Genomic DNA, 20584 nt, shown 5'->3' with positions numbered 1-20584 from the left:
TCCCTCCCTCCCTGCCTTTAAAAAGGGATCCAGTATTAATTCTCTCTGAAAGGCGTTTGTCTAAAAAGACAAACCGAGAACCTAAATGGCAGTAGTTGTTTAGCTCATGAAGTGATGGAAAGATCTATTATTCAGTTGCAGCTTAAATAATGTACCAGCACAGTGTGTGCTGGGTTCTCTTCCGTACTCTGCAGCCCAGCTCAGCAGCCAAAACCCTCTTGCCGAGAGCTTCATGAGAATCATTTTCTTCTTTCTCTTCCCCTCCACCCTTCCCAGTAAAAGCTACATACTGGGAACCTCCACCACCCTGTTCTTTTCCCTTGGACTTCTCTCCTTAGGACCATGAGCATGGGAGCCCACAACTGGAACCCCTTTCTGTTATGTTCACAAATGCACTGAAGATGAGCCTACTGGTTACTCTCGCAAGACCTCACTGCTCAGTATTGTAAAATCACTCGCTATCCTCTTGAGTTTCAGCATTCCTTCAGGCACATCTGAGTTTTTCAGCCTGATTTCAGGCAGAGCACTTCGCTTACCTTGGGATGGTCTGTTTAGTGTCTTGGGTGAGTTTTAAGAGGCGTGAGAGATTTGTGGCATCTTAGACACCCATTGAAATTTTCCAGAAATGTAACTGGAAACATTTGTGCTTTTCCTTCTGGTGTTATTGTTAGAGACTAAAAACAGGCAAGTGGTGACACATTGAAATGAAAAGGCTGAGTTCATTTTGAAAATCGGTGGCCTTATTTCTAGCAGAACCTAAATTTGAATTTTAATCAGAGGTCTGGAAGAAATATTTAGTCTACTGATACTGCTTAAGCGCACAGTTTACAGATGTCTTTAAGAGTCAGGAAGAGGCAGGAAAGGCTGACTCAATTTACAGAAGAACTGAGGTTAAAAAAAAAGATGTGCCCAAAACTGAGAAAAATTTTCTCAGAGAAACAGTAGTATCCAGACTCTATCCTCCCAAGCTTGCTTACTCATCATAAAACTTTTTCTGTTATTATTTTTATGATGTTTCCTTGAAGTGTAATTTGCATATGGTAAAATGCACAAATATCAAGTGGAGAGCTTGGTAAATTTTTTTTTTATTGTGGTAAAATACACATAACATAAAATCAACCATTTTAAAGTCTACAATTCTGTGGCATTTAATACTTTCACAGTGTTGTGCAACCACTGCCACTGGGTCTAGAGCTGGATGAACTTGTACATGAATGCATTCATCTGTGCAGTTACCACCTGGATCAAAATATAGCAGTTTCCATCACTCTCGAAGGTTCCCTCTTGCCACTTCTGTTATGCCCTACCTGCAAGGGAACCTCTCTTTAACTCCTTCCACTGTGGGATGGCTTTGCTTGACCTGGAGAGGATCCATGTAAATGAAATCAAGATTTGGTGTCTGGCTTCATTTGCTCAACATCAACTTTTATGAGATTCATCTGTGTTGTTATGCGACTCGGTAGTTCTTTTTTATTGCTGAGAAGTATTCCACTAAGGTGAATTTACCATAGTTTGTTCAGCCATTCTTTTGTTGGCAGATATTTGGGTTGCTGGCAGCTTTTTTTCTGTTGTGAATAAAGCTGCTATGAAAATCACATACACCTCGTTTTATGGACTTATGCATGCATTTGTGTAAATTCTAAGAGGAGAACTGCTAGGTCACGGGTTGGAGATATGTTTAAGTTTCATTTTGTAACTTTGAAGTCAGACAGACCTAGGTTCGAATTCTTGTGTTTTGCCAATTACTTTCTTGGTCTTAGGCAATTTACTTTTCTCCTGTGTAGCTGTAGAATGGGCATTCTATATCCTGTCAGTCAGGGTTCAGTGAAGAAAACAGATGATATTCTAATTACTTAAAGGATAAAGAGATTTAGTAGAGAGAATTAGGTGCCTACAGAACAATGGGAAAGTTGGAAGGATGAAAAACTAAGGGTACTCCACTAGCTTTCACATTTGCCCCACAGGAAGTTTGGAAGTTGGAAGGCTGCAGCCACTCAGCCAGGACCTTCAAAAAACCCTTTTACCTTCTCAGCCTCTGCATCCGTGAGGCAGCTGACATGGTAGGGAGCTTGGAGACAGCTGCAAAGCTCAGGTCCGAGATGTCCAGTTTTTGCCTGTGACTGCTGCTATAGGAAAAAGGAACACAAGCGGCACCTGCTCTCTCTCATCCTTCCAGATCTTAAATACAGCACCTCGTGGGCACCCTGTTGGCAAGGGAGTGAGGGGCTTCTGACCTCTGGGAGTAAGGGAAGCTGGATGCCAGTAAACAAGAAATGCCATAGATGCCTCCTGGGATTGCAACGACAACCTGAATGGCAGCAGTTACAATTTATTAGTATCACCATCATTACTGAAGAACATTGTGCCTCTGCAGCTGTAAGACTGCTTTCTGTAAGGCATGTTCAGAATCAGTCCTTTGACTGTGACCACCTGATGCCGCTGGAAGACCTACCGGTCACATAAGGCATTGTTTCTCTGAAAGAGCCTCAGTTTCTTCATCTACTACTCTGCAATTCTAGAGACTTTTCTGTGAGTACACTGGAAAAATTATAATCTGTAAGCCTACACATTAATGCAGAAACCAAAAGGTGACAATTCTAAGACTGCTTTGATGTATAATTTTATGAAACTTAATGAGTGTTTCCTTTTTGAAGTCATTTGTTGGTTTTTAATATAAATCTGGTTTATATATGGGCTAAAGAGGGTGTTTCCTTTTGCTTCCTCTGTCTTTTTTTATCTTTCGACAAATGAAATGGAAAAAGATTAGATTTGTATCCTATTTTGAGCTTCAAATCTCGTGCCGACAGCATGCTCTAGTCTACCAAAACATTTGGCAATACTGGCTGTCCTATTTCTAGCATATATTACAGCATATGAGCTAGAATATGTTGCTCTTGAGACATTTAAAAATCTCGAATCAGTTCTATAATGATGTCACATATGGGAAAAATTGAGTTTTTCTTACTCAGAATGTCTGTGAATCTTCTCTCTCATTGAAATATTTTTCCCTATAACCCTGACCAATTGTACTTTCTTACATACCTTACTGTTATTCCTTTGAGGCGGTTGGCTAGAAATAGCCTGGCCAAGTGATTTATTGATTAACTTTTTTTAGACTTACATCTATAATGCTGTTTCTGAAGGCTCCATGCAGAGAAATTTGAAGCGATAAGGAAAGCAAATATTCTAAGGACCAAAATAAGCATGACCAGTAACTTCATTTCAGCCGCTGGTTTAGCAGCTAGAGCGAGCTGGGTCTTTGCAAAGCTTGCTTAAATTTGAGTGTGCTAGAAATATATTGACAGAATCCCCTGTTCTTATCTCTTTTTTGCCAGACTTACCCAGTTGGTCAGGCTAACAATGGATGTCCAAACAGTTTACAGTGGCTAATACAATGGACAAAGGGCTTGACTGTTTGGAGGGTGGAAAATAGAGCTGAAGGGGAGCTTCTTAAGGGCATTGACCTAATTCACTCCTTCTACAGAAACGATTGATTTTAAAGACACCTATGTCTATATCTAGATAGATATAGATATAGATATGTATATACACATATATGTCTATATTTCTGGTTTGTATAGAAATATTTCAGCTAGAAGTGTTCCAGTCTGAAGAAAGGACATATGGTCCTGCTTTGCGTGTTTTTGTGAAGTACAGCCTTTATTTTTATTTGACAATATCCTTAAAAAAAAAATTTTTTTAAGTGTAAGTCAAGTTCTGCTATCAACTGATATTCCAGAAAAGTTAGGGAATTAAGGAGGGCAGCTGAAATTACATCGTCTCTCTCCTCAATCCTGGAAACCTTCTCACATTCAGGAATTGGTTAGTCACCCACTTTTTAAAGATAAAATTCTCTGTGGGCCTTTCTTCTATGAAATGTGGGGAAATAGAGCTGGGTTAAAAATAAAAATTAGTTCAGTCATTGCTTAATTTCTAGGTATCATTTTTGTGATTTACTTTGTCCAGAGACAAATTGGCAATGTTTTTGCTGTTTATAACCACAGAATATTCGCAGTCAGCATGTACTGCCTCAAAGACCATCTCTGGCCTATTAATAGAACAGGAGCAAAGGAGAGTACACATGTCACTGTGGGGGAAAAAAACTCATTGGGCTTAATAGGAAGCTCCAAATAACAATTGCATTGTTGTTCTAAGTTGTCTTTGAGTGTGATTGGATGATTAAATATAAATGTTGACCTGATTGGATTCTATCCCAACAAGAACTGTCCTGAAAAAAAAAAAAAGCAGTAACTTATCACTCCAGACAGTCGCCAGACTTGTTCTTTTGGATTTTTAGTTGAGATAATGATTTATGCAGTGAAGTGTCATAGAAACTGGGGTGCAGTCATGTCTCTCTGTCTCTCTTTTGTCTCTTCCAGTGTGGGTATGTTGGCTCTATTTGTGTAGCCTGCTGCATGGATAGTACATTATCTTCCTGAGAAGCAACATAAGCTTTTTGATTGGCATGAACTTAATCAAAACGAATGCTTGGAGGTGTTTATCCAAAGAAAACCGAAACAATGATTTGTAAAGATCTATACATCCCTGTGTTATTTTACTTTATTGTTTTCATCCCTATGTTCTTGGCAGCACTATTCACAACAGCTAAGATATGGAAGCAAGCAAAATGTCCATAAAGAAGTTATGATTCCTATATATAGGAATATTACTCAGCTGTAAAGAAAAATGAAATCCTGCCATTTGCAATGACATGGATGGACCTAGAGGTTATTATACTGAGCGAAATAAGTCAGACAGAGAAAGATAAATACCATATGATTTCACTTATATGCAGGATCTATGAGACAAAAAAAAAGAACAAACTAATCCAAAACAGACTCACAAATGTAGAGGACAGTTTGGTGATGACCGGGCATGGGTGGGGATGGGGCACTAGGAGAAAGGTGTGAAGGATTAAAGAAGTACAAAGTAGTAGTTGATAGATGGTTATGGGCATGGGGAGCACAGCATAGGGAATGCAGTCGGCGTTAATGTAATGGCTATGTGTAGAGCCAGAGGGGGGCAATAGAGTAATCAGGGGGATCGTTTCATAAACTATATAAATATCTAACCAATGTACTCCATACTTGAAACTAGTAATAAAATAAAATGCTAAAAACAAAAACGATGTTTGGAAACAGTGAACTGCAAAAAAAGAAAAAGTGTTCAGTGAGATATAAACTTCAGTTCATGTGTCTCCTTTCAGGAGGTCAGAGTGTTTTCAGGGAGACCTGGACTGTACCTAGTATGGGGAAGAGGCTCATTTTTAATGTTGGGGTATTGATTGTGATTTCTTGAGGCCAGGTCTGGCTTTTTCTGTTCTTAGGCCAGGCAAAGAATAGTTGCTCAGTAAATGAAGGAAGGGAAAAAGAAGAAAAAGGAGAAGGCGAGTCCCAAAGGACTGAAATGTGGTCAGCATAGGTATGTAGTCTCTCTCCTTGTTCTTAGAAGTTTCCCTACCTCCCAAAAGAAGCACTTTGTAGGTGGTTTGGACACTGTTGAAACCTGCAAAATGTTGTCTTATTGGACTGACAAGTCTAAAATATGCATTAATGAAGCTTGTAAAACGGCTCTGAGCTGTGTCTTTGATTTCTATAAATATTATGGGCATGTTGGAGGCAGGCTCCTTCCAGCTGAGTTTCCAAGTGTTCAGCAGACTCCTGATGTTTATGTAAAATGCCTAATGAGGGAGCCTAGGACACAAAGTCAGATGCATGTGGTCTTGTTTTGTGCTGGAAGACTTTTCCATGTGGCTGAGGTAGTGTTAGAGCCTTGGTATAGATCTCACTGAATACTCCCAACCAACTGGGGTTGGTGTTAAAACTCAACTTTATAGGTGAGGAAACTGAGGCTTAGAAATGTTAAGTAACTTGCCCAGTGTCACACAGCTTGTGTGACAGGAAGGGAGTTTGAGCCAATGTCTATATGATGAATTTTGAAATCTGCAGGTTCTTCCAACTTCTCCAGCCTCTGCTTTTCAGAATCAGATAGGCAAAGAAATAGGGGGAGAACCTAAATCCCTTGGTTGATTATGAGTAACGATATGAGTAACAATAACATATCAATGTTATTGAAAAATGTTTTCATTCTTCAGTGACCTCTGTGTGCCATCACTGTAAGAGGCCACAAAGACTAAGATGAGTAAGACCATAGCCTTGTGGGGAAGTAGATTACATAAACAACTAGCTAAAAATCAGTTTTATTAAGGAAATATTAAGAATATTTCTTGTCAAGTGAGGGTCTCCTTCACGTCAGCTGCCTCTGGTAGGAATGATTGTGTTATTCCATCAAGCCTCCCCTTAGAACAGTTGTTGTAACGTCAAAAAAAAAAAAAAAAGTGTGCATAGACTATCTTGCATATGCTATGTTTTGGGACTTGTTTGTTAAGTGTAAGAATTCCATCACGAAGTTGCTGAGGGTCAAAGTACCTCTTTTTAAAACATTGTATACTTCCAAGAGGTTTAGACTAGCAGACACTCACACGTCAGTGTGAAACAGTCAGCTTTTTTCCTGATATCTAGCTGAGACTATATGTATTGATTGAGTGAGAATTTTGATTGGGTATACAGATAAAGAATTTTGGAGCCAGAACATTTTGGAGAAGGAGCAGCCATTATGGAATGCCCCGAGTTTGTCTTTGGAGGGGGCGGGGTAGGAAGACATTGAAAACCACAGCAACTAGCCCAAGGGGTAAAAATTGTTAGGAAATCTCCAAAAATAAACTTTCTTTCTTTCCTGTTCTCCCTGGAATCCTATTAAGGGTGCTTTTGCCTCTTCCTCACTGCCTCACCACATGGCTTTCAGAGTTAGATGAGCTTCCATGGACAGCCTAATAAGGCTGACACTGTATGAAATATTGATTTTTGGTTCTAAGCTCAGCGATGACAAATGTTGGATATATAATTCTGATCAGATTCTCAGTCAGAGCTCATGGTGGGTAGTGGAAACTGACGGTGTCCCTTTAAAAGACTTCTTCCAAAGCAGTGCTGGCCTTGGTGCCACACCTTCCCCCTCTGTCCATGAGGGCACACAGACAGCATCCCAGCCCCGCCTGAGATCAGGAACCCGGGTTTGTACTTCTCTGTGTCCAACACATTTCTGTGCAGTGCCTTGTCCAACACATGTGTTGATAATACTAACACATGGAGTTAATTATGTACTTTGAGGACAATCTGAAGCAAGGCTAAGATCTTAAGCCAGCTTTCCTTCAGAATATGATTGAAAATTGTGAACCAGTTCAGATATTAATTTAAGTAAAATATAACCAGAGAAGTTACCTTGCCACCAAAACCAAGTGTGGTGCACTTTCAATTGATCTAACTTGAATTATGTACCACTAAGAACTTAACCTTTTATTAATTACTTGGGAAGAAAAAAAGAAAAGAAAAGTAAAAACGAAAAACAGACAAACAAAACAGGGTTATCTCCAAAAAGTGACTGGATGCTAAGGACAGTCCTAAGGCTTGTTGAGGATAGAAGTGAAAACGGAAGTGAAGGAAAGCAAGAATCAAGAATCGAGTGTGTGCGCCTCCCTTGGTACCAGTGCGAGTACTTTGCAGATAAAGACTGCACCTTGGTGAACAGAGAGACACCTGCACATCAGTCGTGAATCACTAAATTTTGCATAAGTGTAGGGTAGAGGTTATCAGACTAGAGCAAGCTGTCTTTTGGTTAGTTCTTTTTTTCTCCTGCCTACTAGCTAAGAATTGTTTTTAATTTTTAAAATGGTTATATTTTAAAATGTTTGTGCACAGCAAACATTTTGTAGTTTGTAGTTAGCATTAATGTAATGGCTAGGAGAAGAACCAGAGGAGAGAAAGAATAAATTAGAGGGGATCGTTTTATAAACGGTATAATGTCTAACCAATGTACTGTATACTTGAAATTAATAAAATACAATTTTAAAAAATGTTTGTGTAAGTAACCAGATAATGCTTGCAAAGCCTAAAATATATAATATGTGGCCCTTTAAGAAAATGTTTGTCGACCTCTGGTTCAGAACTCCCAGAGTTTCTCCAACAGGGAGTAGGTATGTCAGGATGCTGACTTAGGAAAGACTGTCTTCAAGAGGACGCTCCTATCTCAGGTCCCTCTTGACTGGGGAAAAGCGAAAGAGAAGGGGTGGGCTCTGAACACAGAAGGGGATGGGTTAGTTGTTTCTGATTTCAGTCAAGGAAGGTGACTGACAACAGGGGCCAGTTGAGATGTTCTGAGCACAGCCTTCCTGGCTAAGCAGCAACATCGCTACAAGAAAATGCGGAGAAAATAGACTTCCAAGCACATTTTGTAGAAAACCCGTAAAACTGAAATGTCATCCCTCGACTGTAAATCACCTCTGTCTAGGTTTTGGATGTTCTTATTTCTCTGGATTCCACCTGTGGGGGGGGGGGGGATGCTGTTGTGTTTGTACCTCATTGACTATTTCAAGTCCAAATCATTCTTTCCTGTTACAGAAAACTTCAAAGTTATAATGAACCACTGTCGTGGGTTCAAAGTTCTGAAGAAATGTTACTCAGAAGAGGAATTATGAATTTCCTCTGGCTGAGGGCATTTGGAAAGGCTTTGGGCTAATAGCTGTTATCAGTGACTAGTATCCTAGCTGAATACGCATTACCTGCCATTGTTTTCTATACTATTTCAAGCCTTTCTACATCCTAAAAACAAGCATCTTTGAAGTGGGGACTGTCTTCTATGTCAGTAGGCTTTTGTTTTCAACTCCTGGTACACAGTGGATACTTAAATGTTGAATGACTGAATGCATTCTGTTTTTAAAATCTCTTATTAAACTTGTACCACTTTGCCCTTTTTTAGAGTGGGGCTCATTTAATATAGGAAAGTGCCTCTCATTTGTGTGGACTTGACTGTTTATAAAAGCTTCCACATAAAATTCTTGCTCCATTCTGTGAGGTGTGTATTATCACCCGAGATGCTCAGAGAACTTAGGGGTCATATAGCTAGAACAGTTGAGAAAGCTTAGTGTGTGGTGTTACTGACTGCCCCTTAACCCCCAGGGGAAGCAAAAACCTGAGTCATCTTGACAAATGCAGTAGAAGTCCTTACTTCATTTTTTCCCCCAAAGTCGGGTTTTGGTGGTTGCCAATGACTCTTCTTTAGATGAACACACTCGATGGTGTCAGTGTTTCCTGGCCCTTTGACTTAATCCGGTGTGTACATCCATTTCTCAGAATGCCTAGTAAACATTTCTGTCGCATGCTGTGTTCTTGGTCACCCTGAAATAACGTGCTGCAAAGGTGTTTTCGGAACCTGGCTTAGAAATCAGAGTTTGCTTTAGTTGTTCCTCACGGTAAAAAGGGATCTTGGTGCATCAACCCTTGGATGGGCCCCAAGTCCTTAGCTGCCTGGCAAAGCCATTACTGCATGTGGAATTCGGTGCCAGGTCTTCCTTCCTCCTGCCTTCTGTATCCTGCTGGGGCTGCTGACCTTTCTTCTCTGCTTCTTATAGTAAAATGAGGAATATTCATTAAATTAATAAAAATACAAATTCACCTGTCCCATTGACCTGCCTCACATTTTTTACTTGTTTTATTCATGGAAGAGACCAGGATCCTTTCTGAGACCCAGGCTCCCCCATCTGCTTCCCTCTCTGTGCCCAGCTGTGGTGGCCACTCATCTGTCCTTCGTCAGTGGGACGCCTACCCATCCACAGGGCCACTGAGAAGGAAAGCCTTCCCTGACCTCCCTGAAGAGGCCAGTTCCTTCTGTTCTAGACCTTTCTGTTCTTTCTCTTCATCGTTTTGTTCTTACAGTTGCTGGCTGGCTCCTTGATTTACTGACCCTCATTAGCCTATGAACTGGAAGGCGGGACCATGTTTATTGTCTTCACTGTTTAATTTCTAATACTCAGTATAGAGCCTGGCACAAAGGAGATACTTAATAAATATTTATTGAATGAACCAGTGAATGGATCTCACCTTCTACATGAAACTTTAACTCCTGTAGCCATTTTTTCCTGGAAATTATGTTCTTCCATACCAATTTGGTTCAAAGATCAACAATTTGAAAGTGCTGTCTTCTACTTTACAGATGGCTTAAACTCCTGTGAATATCCCACAGCACCCAGAAACATTGTAGGGTGTTGATCGATTGTAACATGCTTTCGTGTTTTTAATTAATATTAATGAACAACAATTAAGTGTAATTTTTCACTTTTAGCCCTCTCCTCCCTCACCCCCCACTATTTGCAAATTTACCTTGCTTCTTACAAAAGCTGTAATGGCGAGGGTTTTATTGTGAATTATTAAAGTCTGTTCTAATTTCCTCCAAATTACATTTGAAAATTTAAATTTGAAGGGAAACAAGTCTTTATTTCTGCATTGTTGCGCCACCTAGTGGATTATATGGTTGTTAACTGGGCAGTGGCCTTTGCTGATTTCCTGATAAATACAAATTCTACAAAAGAGAAATACTGGGTACATTTTTATGCGTTAAGATTGCATACAATTTCTGTCCACAGTTTATATTACTAGGCAGAAATAGATTTTTTTTTACATGAGCTCAACATCGTTTAATTCATAATTTTTAAAAAAGTTGCCCCATATCTGAAATTTCCCATGTTATTGACAAAGGAAACCATGCAAAGTTGGAAGAGGAATGTGTTCTACACAGTTTTATGAACTGTCAAAATAACTATATAATAATGGTATGCAAGATACTAGGTAAAAGAATACAGTTTTTTCTTAAGTTTAGAAACAATGCTGTTTCACACATCTGAACTTTTTAAATTTTTCCATGAGAAAAAAAATTAGAAGCCTATTTTAGTGTAACTTGCTTCAATTTCATCTACTATGGTATTAAGACAAAGTCATTTTTAAGGTGTGTTGATTTGAGTTTTGATTATTTTTAATGAAATAAAAGTGAGGTCCCGGATGTCATTGGGGTGGGAGGTGGACGCAGGAATCTCCCCTTCCTCCTTCTTGTCTCTGGTCTTTGCTCCCTCTTCCTCTTAGTGAAGTGTGTCCTGGTACCACTGAGGGTTCTTCATTTTTCTCCCTCAATTTCCATGGGATGCAGTGGACACTCACTGGTCCAAAGGTACCATGCAAGAACTCATTCGGTTATCAGGTTTGCATTTTAAATATGTAACAATTACTTAGGTAGTTGAAGCTATGGATTGTAAACTCTTTAATCTTATCCACAGATGAATGATTTAACAAAATTATTGTTTCTCTTAATGAGAGCTGGTTAAATTAGTAGTTTCAAAGTATCATTTGCTAAGTTTTTTATCAATGTGCTTACACGAGAAGTTCACAACTCCCCCCCCCCATGATCTTTTTTTATTTTTCCAGGAATATTTTTAAAGGATTACCAAAAAAAGGCTTAAAGTATGGAAACAAGCACTATTTCTGTAAATAAGTAGTTGTTTTTTTCCTCCTCAAAATGACATTTGAAAACCTGGCATTTGACTCACCTTGATGCAGACCTGTAAATTGCTAGAATGGCTTTAAAAGTAATGGGTCGGTACATATATTTATACTCTTTAATCCAGAAATACTACAAAATATGAGGGATGGGGCGCTACGTGTATAGCAATGCTTACAATAGTATTAGTAATAGTAAAAAATGGGAAACAGTTTAGAAGGCTGCTAGGAATATGGTTGATAGACACATACTAAATGTGGCCGTTTACACGTTTAAGTTAAGTTAAATTAAGTTCCATAATTGGGGTAGCCACATTTCAAGTGCTTGGTGGCCACACGTGGCTAGAGGCTACCCTGTTGGACAACACAGCTGTATAACATGGTCCTCATGGCTCAGGATTCTTTTGGAGGGCACCGCTACACCAAGGCTTCTTTAACTTTAATGCACATGTTAGTCACATAAAGGCCCTTGGGAAAAAACGCATATTCTTACCAGCAGCTCTCAAGTAGGACTTGAAATTTTGCATTTTCTAACAAGCTCGCAAGTATCGGCCATAGAGCATCTAAAGGTTTGGGCCTTTAAGTTCCTGCATTTATTCTTCGATTCCGATAGGAAAGGCATGCTTTTGAGGCTTAGCACACTGTATGTAGGCCTACTGGCTTTTTGGAAGTGAACCAGGCACATTGACTTTTGTCAGAAGCATTGTGTCTTGTATCACTCTTTTCTGGATAAGCCATCTCTGGAAGGTGCCTTGGGTGTAGGAGGGACAGTTTGTTTACCTTGTATGTTTCATACAGGGCCAACCCTGCTGTCAGAATTTAGCCGAACACTCTAATCATTGGTTTTCTAACCTGCCTTTTGACAGTTTATAATTTTCTTTATCTTGGTGCCTGTCATGGGGTGGTGGTTTATATGTATGTATGTTTGTTTTTTTTTAAAGTGAAGCCGTGTTTTAATGTTACACAGGCTTAGTCAGGTTTAAAATCATAGAGTAGACAGGGCTGTGTCTGTGTTGCCAAATTAGCACCTTCCTTTTTAGTTCATTAATGGCTTCTATGTAACTACAAATAAAAATAGGCTGTTTAAATTATAATTGTACCTTGTAGCTTAGTGTACCAGAACTATGAACATAAAGGTCTTAAATGTAATTATCTGCTGACGTTTCTTCACCTCATAGCTTATTAAAGCTGGACTCATGAAGATCTGGATTCAGATCGTGACCAGCCACCTACCTACTAGCTATGGGGCCATGTGCAAGTTCCTAAACCAATCTCCCTCCCTCCCTCTGTCTCTGTCTCTGTCTCTTTCTATCGATCTATCTTCATAAATTAAGACTTTTTTTTTCCTAGAGCAATTTAAGTGTCTTAGCAAAAGCGAGGGATTTCCGCTTTACTCCTTGCCCCATCAGAGTGGTACATTTGTTACAGTTGATGAATCTATATTGACATGTCATTTTCACCCAAAGTCCATAGTTCACATTACAGGTCTCTCTTGATGTCGTATGCTATATAGATTTTGACAAATGTATAGTGACATATAACCTGTCATTATGATATTATACAGAGTATTTGCACTGCCCTAAAAAATCTGTGCTCGGCCTGTTTATCTCCTTCTCTCTAACCTCTGACAGTCACTCATCTTTTTCTTGTCATCCTAGTTTTGCCTTTTCCAGAGTGTCTCATAATTGGAATCATACAACATGTAGCCTTTTCAGATAGTCTTCTTTCACTTAGTCATATGCATTTCAGTTTCCACCCTGTCTTTCCATGGCTCGATAGCACATTTCTTTTTAGCACTTAATAATATTCCTTTGTCTGGATGGACCACTTTGATTTTTTGTATTCATCCACCTACTGAAGGACATTTCGTTTGCTTCAGAGTTTTGACAATTATGAACAAAGCTGCTATAAAATGGGTGTGCAGGTTTTCACATGGACCTTTTGATGAATACCAAGGAGCACAATTGCTAGACCCCATGGTGAAAGTATGTTTAGTTTTGTAAGAACCCACCAAGCTGTGTATTCTAAAGTGGCTATACCATTTTGCATTCCCACTAGCGATGTATGACAGTTGCTTTTGCTCCACATCCTCGCTAGCATTTGGTATTGTCATTGTTCCAGATTTTGGCCAGTCGTCGCTAACTGGCTGGACTGTGGGCAATCAACGAACCATTGTATAAAGCCCTTGGTGTGGTGCTCTAAGTGCTAATGGTTCCTTTCTTTCCAGTTCTCATACCAGTCTTGTCTCCTGTTCCCAGGGTGGGTGTGTTTTAAGATTTCCAAGCTGTAGATTAAGTTATTTTGACATGTCTGTCCACGCTGAGAATGCAGAACGCTGTGTGTGTTATTAAACAGTTTACCGCCCAGCCACACTGAGTACTTGCAGTGCCTTGAACACACCTTTCAGGTTATCCCTTCCGGCCTTGACTGTGTTGTTCCCTCTTCCTAGAATTTCCACCCACCCAACAAGTCAGTCATCCTTCGGCACTGAGCTCGTGTGGAACTCTGTGTGGGAGATGGACCTTCCCGTGTGGTGGGTGCACATCTCCCCGCACCCTAGACCTCCCATCCCCAGTGAAAAACTCCCACCTGTGCCATTAGTTTCACAGTTTATGGGCTTTGCCTTGGCTACATCGCTCACCTAATCCAGCCTCACATAGTCCTTTTTCTTCCATGAAAATAATAACCTGATTACTCACCTCAGGGCCTTTGCATCTGCTATTCCCTCTCCTTGGAAATCCGTCCAGATTTTCTTACAATTGGTTCTTTTTAATGTCACATCCCATGGCACTTACTGGTACTTGAGATTATGCTTATCGTCTGTTTCCTCCATTAAAATCCTCTCTGTTAGGGAAAGATTTGGGTTTGTATCTCCCCAGCATCTAGAACAGAATCTGACACATCCTAGGTGTTCCAGGAATGTTTGTTGAATGACAGCCTTGTGTATTTGACTGCGGTTATAGTTGCACTGAGTTGTGAATATTGGACTGTGACTGCCTTAGGGTGATTTAGTATACTTTGTCTTTCAGTCCAGAGGGCCCAGTGAGTTGCTGCTCAGCAAATGTTTCTTGAATATATGAATATGGACGTTAGAAATCTTTGAGAAGTAGTCCCTAAATTCTTGAGATCTTCTCATGGAGGCAGCGGTTCACCATAAAACATCCTTTTGATGTCAGTGGTAGGACAATTGCTAGTTGGAACAGGCTGCATTGGTTCTGATGGCTATTCTCTCTGGCCCCTCCCCCTTTCCTTTATCAGGGCCTCTGCCCTATTGGTGTTCTTTGGGCTCTGAACCACCCGCCTCCCCCACATACACACCCTCAATTGTGGTCATTGTTCAGAGCTCATCTCAATGCCCTTTGCTCATGGGAAACACCCTGTACTCCCCACCCACTCTGCCTAGATCAGATGCTAGCTCTTGCCAGGCTTGGGGAGGGCAGTGCTGTACATGTATCGACCTTCCTCTGATCCTCAGAGCTTGGCACATTGCATTTGTTGCATGGATGAATAAAGAATTAGTGATAGCAAATTTGTACATCCGTGTTAATAGTAGCGTTATTCACTGTAGCCAAGAGGTGAAAGTAAAGTAATCCAAGTGTCCATGACAAATGAATAGATAAACAAAATGTGGTTTGTACATACAGTAGAATATTATTCAGCCTTAGAAAGGAAGGAAATTCTGATACATGTTACAAAGAAGAAACTTAAGGACATTATGCTAAGTGAAATAAGCCAGACACAAAAAGACAAATGCTTTATGATTCCACTTACATGAGGTATCCAGAGTAGTCAAATTCATAGAATTAGACAGTAGAATGATGGTCCCTGGGGCTGAGAGGGGAGGGAAGTGGGGAGTTGTTTAATGGGTATAGAGTTTCAGTTTTGCAAAATGAAAGAGTCCTGGAGATTATTTGCACGACAATGTGAATGGACCTAAAGCTACTGAGCCGCATATTTAGAAATGGGTAACTTGTTTTATATTATGTATATAACTAAGCACAATTAAAAAAATTAGTACGGGGAGAAACTGTGAGTTCTGGAAATCTGGAATTCTTAGATTGTAGGATGCCTGTGACTTCTGTGCAATATGCATAAATTTAAGGGAAAGAAGTATTTCTCTCCTCACCAGGGAAGCTCAGGTGATCTTCTAAGAACTGTCAGTGTAGGACTGAGCTGCCTTGAGCAACTCCCCACCCCTTCCCTCTGCCCGGATACTCTGTACCTGGGGCTCAGTGAGCTAGGCAGAGCCTGGCGGATGTGCAGGCAGCACCAGCTCAGCTTCCACGGGTCCTTCGGCAGGGCTGCTTTGCACTGCTTGTGCCCTCTGCAGTGGGACATTTGAAACTTCATTTATTTCCCATCTTGTTTTGCTGTCCCAACCACTTAGGAAGAACTTATTCTTGTAGAGTTCAAAGGAAGAACATGAACAGTTTTAGTGAGTGTTCAGCATGTGCACTTTGTAGAGCTTGCCTCGTTTCATGCTGACATTGTTCCTCTGAGGTGTAGATGTTGTTATTCCCATTTTATAAGGAAAGAGGCAGATACCCAAAGCCTACAGCTAAGTGACAGAACAGAGATTGCACCCCAGATCTTCTGCCATTAAAACTCACACTCTTGACTCTGTTTCCAGTTGCTTCCTATTTTATCTCCATGTCGTGGTCCACATTTACTACACATCTTAACCTTGAACAAATCGGATGGTGTGTTCCTCACTTGCAAACTGCTCGGTCAGGTCCATTGGTGTAACATGCACTGCTGTAGCCAAAATGATCGTCGGCCGCTTGACCCCACACCCAATTTTCAAACACCAGTTGTCCCTTAAGACCTTACTTAGATGTTCAGAGACAAAATGTGCTTTCTATCACTCCCTAAGTGGTACAAAGAAAGCAGCAGATAGCAGGGCTCTTTGTTTTTCTTTTATCTGCTAAATTTACAGAAAGAATGGAAGGAGGAGAAAACTGATGAGTGAGCACTCTGTCCCTAAGTTGGCTCCAAGTTGCACCAACTCCCCAAATCTTATCTTCCTCTCATGTACAGACTTAGTTATCTCCAAGGATGTGAAACATCTTATCTTCATGCCTTTTTAATTTCTATGTTACATTGGCAGTTTGATTCACCTGAAACACCACCAGTTCATTTCCAGCCAGCTTAGACTTTTTGTGTGTGCCTGTGGGAGAATCTATATAAATAAATACTTCTGCAAACATTTCTTTCTAGCGTGTTGCTCAAAAATGCCCTACTTACTTAATTTCTACTTAGATACCGAATCATGTTATCTGTGCAGAAGGAATGTTTGCTCTGATTCTCTGGTTACCTCACTGTTGGAGAGAGGGAGGAAGAGAAAACTGAAAGTGATTCAAATCCAGACCACTTTCTTTTTTTTTTTTTTTTTTTTTGTCCTCACAAGTGGTGCTTTTCAAAGCATTTGGCATCCCTGCTGTATGGATGTGTCACTTTGCTAGATGACAACAGGATTTGCTGGGAATGTGGGCCACTATTGTATCCGCCTTACGTAACCACGTGGAGTGATGGCAATGGGTGAGCAGCCTGGGGTGTAGGCAGTGGCCTGGCTGATTACTTCCCTCGGGCCATGAAGACTGCTCAGGTCCTAAAGAGGATGTGGGTCCAGGCTGTTAAAAAGTTGGGGAGATTGAAAGACCATGTGAGTCCCTCTCTGCAGGCTCTCCAAGCCTTTTTCTTTCTCAGCCTTTCAGGAAGGGAGTGGGGAGCAAAATTTGTGCCACAAGTTTCTCCTTGCGTTTATTTGTGCTTCTGGCAGCTTTCAGTAACAAATTGTGAGATGCAGATTGTAATCAGTGGTGGGTTTTTAAAATACTTGTCTTAGTTTTAGCAGGCTTATGTGGTACAGATTTATGAATCAAAGGCTGCTGTCTTTCAGGTGTTGGGAATCTGAAAGTGGAATTGTTTCCGGAGAGAACTTAATATAGTACTTTACATAAGATGTTTGCTTGTCAATTTCTTGTTTGGGGTAGAACTTTTTGCTTTCTTGTACTGCAGAAATCTGTATTCTTAGTCTTATAGCTAGGCTTCCAAGTTATAGGAAAAAAGATTTTCACATATCCTTTTTTTTCCTCTTATAGTTTGAACAAATGTGGTACTGTAACGTATGTGTTTTCTTTTATGGCTTGGGATTTTTATCAAGCGCGTCCATCCCTTAGGGGCCGATTTTGATTAACCTTAGCTTTGGCCTCCATCACTGGGAAGCAGCGGTTTGTGGACAAAAAGCCTAAAAATTGCTGACTGAGAGGGAATTAGGGTACTGAAGACTTTTAGTATCTGCCTTCTGGGTGGTTTTTAACAAGTGTCCATATTCTTTGTACAAATTATAGGGTTTTACCTATTTGGCCAAGATTTTTCAAAGGAAAGAAACTTTATAACAACAAGGGGACATTTTTAAAAGGTCAAACTAACTATTTGTCTTTGTCCCTTTATCTTCATTTTTCACAGAAATACCTCATTGTCAACACAAAGCTTTTTTATTTATGGTGAAAATTATTTTGCTTAATTTTCCATGTTCTCTAGGAATGACTCATTTTAATATCAAGGGGGTTGTTAGTAACACTACTTACCTGAAAAGTGAAAGTAATGTAATGAGAAAAACTATTGAAAAGCACACTGAAGATCCTTCTGGTGCCTGGAATGTTGATTCTGGGGGTGAAAAGGAGACAGAGTCTTCTGCACCCTGCTGCTCCCCCAGAGCTAACTCGATTCTTTCCCTTTCTCTCCTTTCTGTGCTTTCCATGCACCCCTCTCAATTTAACTGCTGCCACCCCCTGCCTGCCCTTCCTCCGGTCGAAGTTATCACACTTTTTTTCTGTTCTTTCACTTGGCAGCATCTATACTGCATTAAAAATATTTGGTGTAAGGTCCTTGGCCAGGAATCTGGTACCCCCTTGATGTTGACTCATGCTCACCCACCTATATTTTCTAACTTAGGAAGTGTTTGGTACAAATGAAAGAATTGTATATCTAAATCATGAAGCATAATTATAAAACAAATTCCCGTGAGCTCATCACATATATCCATGGGCCCTCCTCAAGACAAAGACTTTTGTGCCCTTCCCTATATCAGGCTGCTTCATTCCTGGGTCACTTCATTCTGAATTTTGTGTTTTTCATTCCCTTGGTTTTTCTTTGTATTTTTATCACACTCACATACATACACACGTCCCTAAACAAAATATTAGTTTTGTTGGCTTTTTTCTCCATTGCAGTAAAAACTGCATAACCTAAAATTGATGGTATTAATTTGTACAGTGCAGTTAAGTATATTCATATTATTGGGAAACATTTTTTTTAATTATATAGAAATAATATTATGCCCTACAATTCTTTTTTCACTGAACGTTATGTTTGAGATGCATATGTGTTGTGGTATGTGTGGCTCTAGTTTCTTTTTGTTGCAGTCCAACATCGCATTTTAACAATATATCACGATTTATTTGTCCATTTTGCTTTTGATTGATAGTTGGGGTTTTTTCTAGATTTTGAGATGTTGAGGACATTGCTGCCATGAATATTCTGTATGTGTACATACTCACACATTTCTCCCGGGCCTCTGCCTAGGAGAGAAATCACTACATTATGGAATATGGAATATCTTTAACTCTGATATGTGTGTGCTTTTCCTGTGTCTCTGCATGTAGAGCTCTCCTAATGCCAACTAGTTGCCTGCTGGTATTCATGCAGGGAGTCTGAATATTGATAGAGATTCTCTAAGCCATGCACAGCCCAGCACAGTTTGGGTGGGGCCCAAGCTCAGCAGTTCAGTTTTAAAAGGTGTGAACTTAGCTCTCAGCTAAGCTGCTGCCCACTGGCAGCCTGTCCCCAGGGATGTATGTGGAGTTGATGTTCTGAAAGATGTGTGTGATTATGTGTGTGTTGCTCTGTGTTTCTGAAAGATAATACTGTATATAGCAGAGGCCAAGAAGACACTCAGTGTTTTGTTTTGGGGGCACATCATGGTTGGTAAACGCTACATGGGCTCTGGCTGTTTTATTCACCAGTGTATTCCAAGTGCCATGAACCATATACTTGGCATGTAGAGGGTGCTCAATAAATATTTTTGAATGAATGAATGAATGAATGAGCGAGTGAGTGAATAAATGAATGGTCTCAGTGAATGAAGAATTTCCTCTGAGACCTTTGCAAAAGGTCACAGCTTTGTAAACTAGATACGCAGTTTTTAGTATATGTTTAATGCTCAGAGAAAGTATTAAAATTTATCTTTTCTATTTCTTCACCTTTAACGTTGAGATTTTAAATTTATCACTTAGTTTAACAGAACATGTATTCATTTAATATTATGTTTAAGGAGGTAATGGTTTAGTCACAACCCATTAACCCTGGGTAAGAAGCAGTCTTTACTATCTGACCAGAGTCATGTCAGGTTGGTGAGGTTTTTAAGCACCAACAAGGTCTGCTTGATGGAAAATTTGATTCAGTCCTGCTGTAGTAGTGGTAGGGGATTAATCCTCTCTCTGACAAATCTAATTTAAATTACCTCTGCAGGCAGCTCAGGAATACTTAGACAGTTTAATCTCATTATGGAAGAACACTGAATTTCAAAGGCTAGGTTGATTCTACTTGGGTAATACCTCAAAATAAAATTTTGTAGCAATTCATTTATTTGGCTAAATAAAAATATTTAAGAATGAAACTTTGATTGCTGATTTTGTTTTTAAAATAAAAATATTACAAAAGCAATGTACCGATATAAAAATATTCTCTGCCATACCACAGCTCTTGGGGAACTTTAATATTTTTTTGTATTTTTTCTTCCAGCCTTTTACCTACAGGCATGCGTGTATTTTATATATATATATACATACACACACACATATTTATATATTTTTTATATATATATTTATCTTGATTTTTCTCCCATGTAAGTATAGATCTCTATATGCAACCAATCTCCTATTGTCGAATATCTCATAATTATCGAATTTAAAAAATTAGAAGCAGCTGTAAACAAATTATATATATATCTTTGCACTTGTGCAAATAGTTCTGTAGAATAAGATTTTAGAGGTGGAATTGATTGATCAAGGGGTATGCAGATTTTACATTTTGATACATATTGGTACTTTACCTTCTGCGAGCTTTATACTAATTTATACACCTACCACTTCCACCAACAGTGGACAGACCAGAAAATATAAATTAAATTTCTCTCTTTAATG

General features: G+C 39.6%; 1 protein-coding gene across 7 annotated transcripts in view; it reads left to right on the top strand.

Moving 5' to 3' along the window:
• TJP2 (tight junction protein 2) overlaps window positions 1-20584 on the top strand; it is a 102106-nt gene that overhangs the window by 43570 nt on the left and 37952 nt on the right. The window contains exon 1 of one of the 7 annotated variants that reach the window (XM_016135541.2): window positions 16791-17040. The exons of 5 other annotated variants lie outside the window; for them this stretch is intronic. In XM_016135541.2, the coding sequence (XP_015991027.2) occupies window positions 16969-17040 (72 nt within the window). In that variant the 5' untranslated portion in view covers window positions 16791-16968. Of the gene's footprint in view, window positions 1-16790; window positions 17041-20584 lie in introns of those variants that run through there. One more of the 7 variants, XM_016135536.2, reaches the window with a different exon arrangement.

The sequence above is a fragment of the Rousettus aegyptiacus genome, unplaced genomic scaffold, assembly GCF_014176215.1.
Source record: "Rousettus aegyptiacus isolate mRouAeg1 unplaced genomic scaffold, mRouAeg1.p scaffold_m13_p_3, whole genome shotgun sequence".
NCBI lineage: Eukaryota > Metazoa > Chordata > Mammalia > Chiroptera > Pteropodidae > Rousettus > Rousettus aegyptiacus.
Note: the sequence above shows the minus strand (reverse complement) of the source record. Positions and strands in the feature narration are given on the sequence as shown.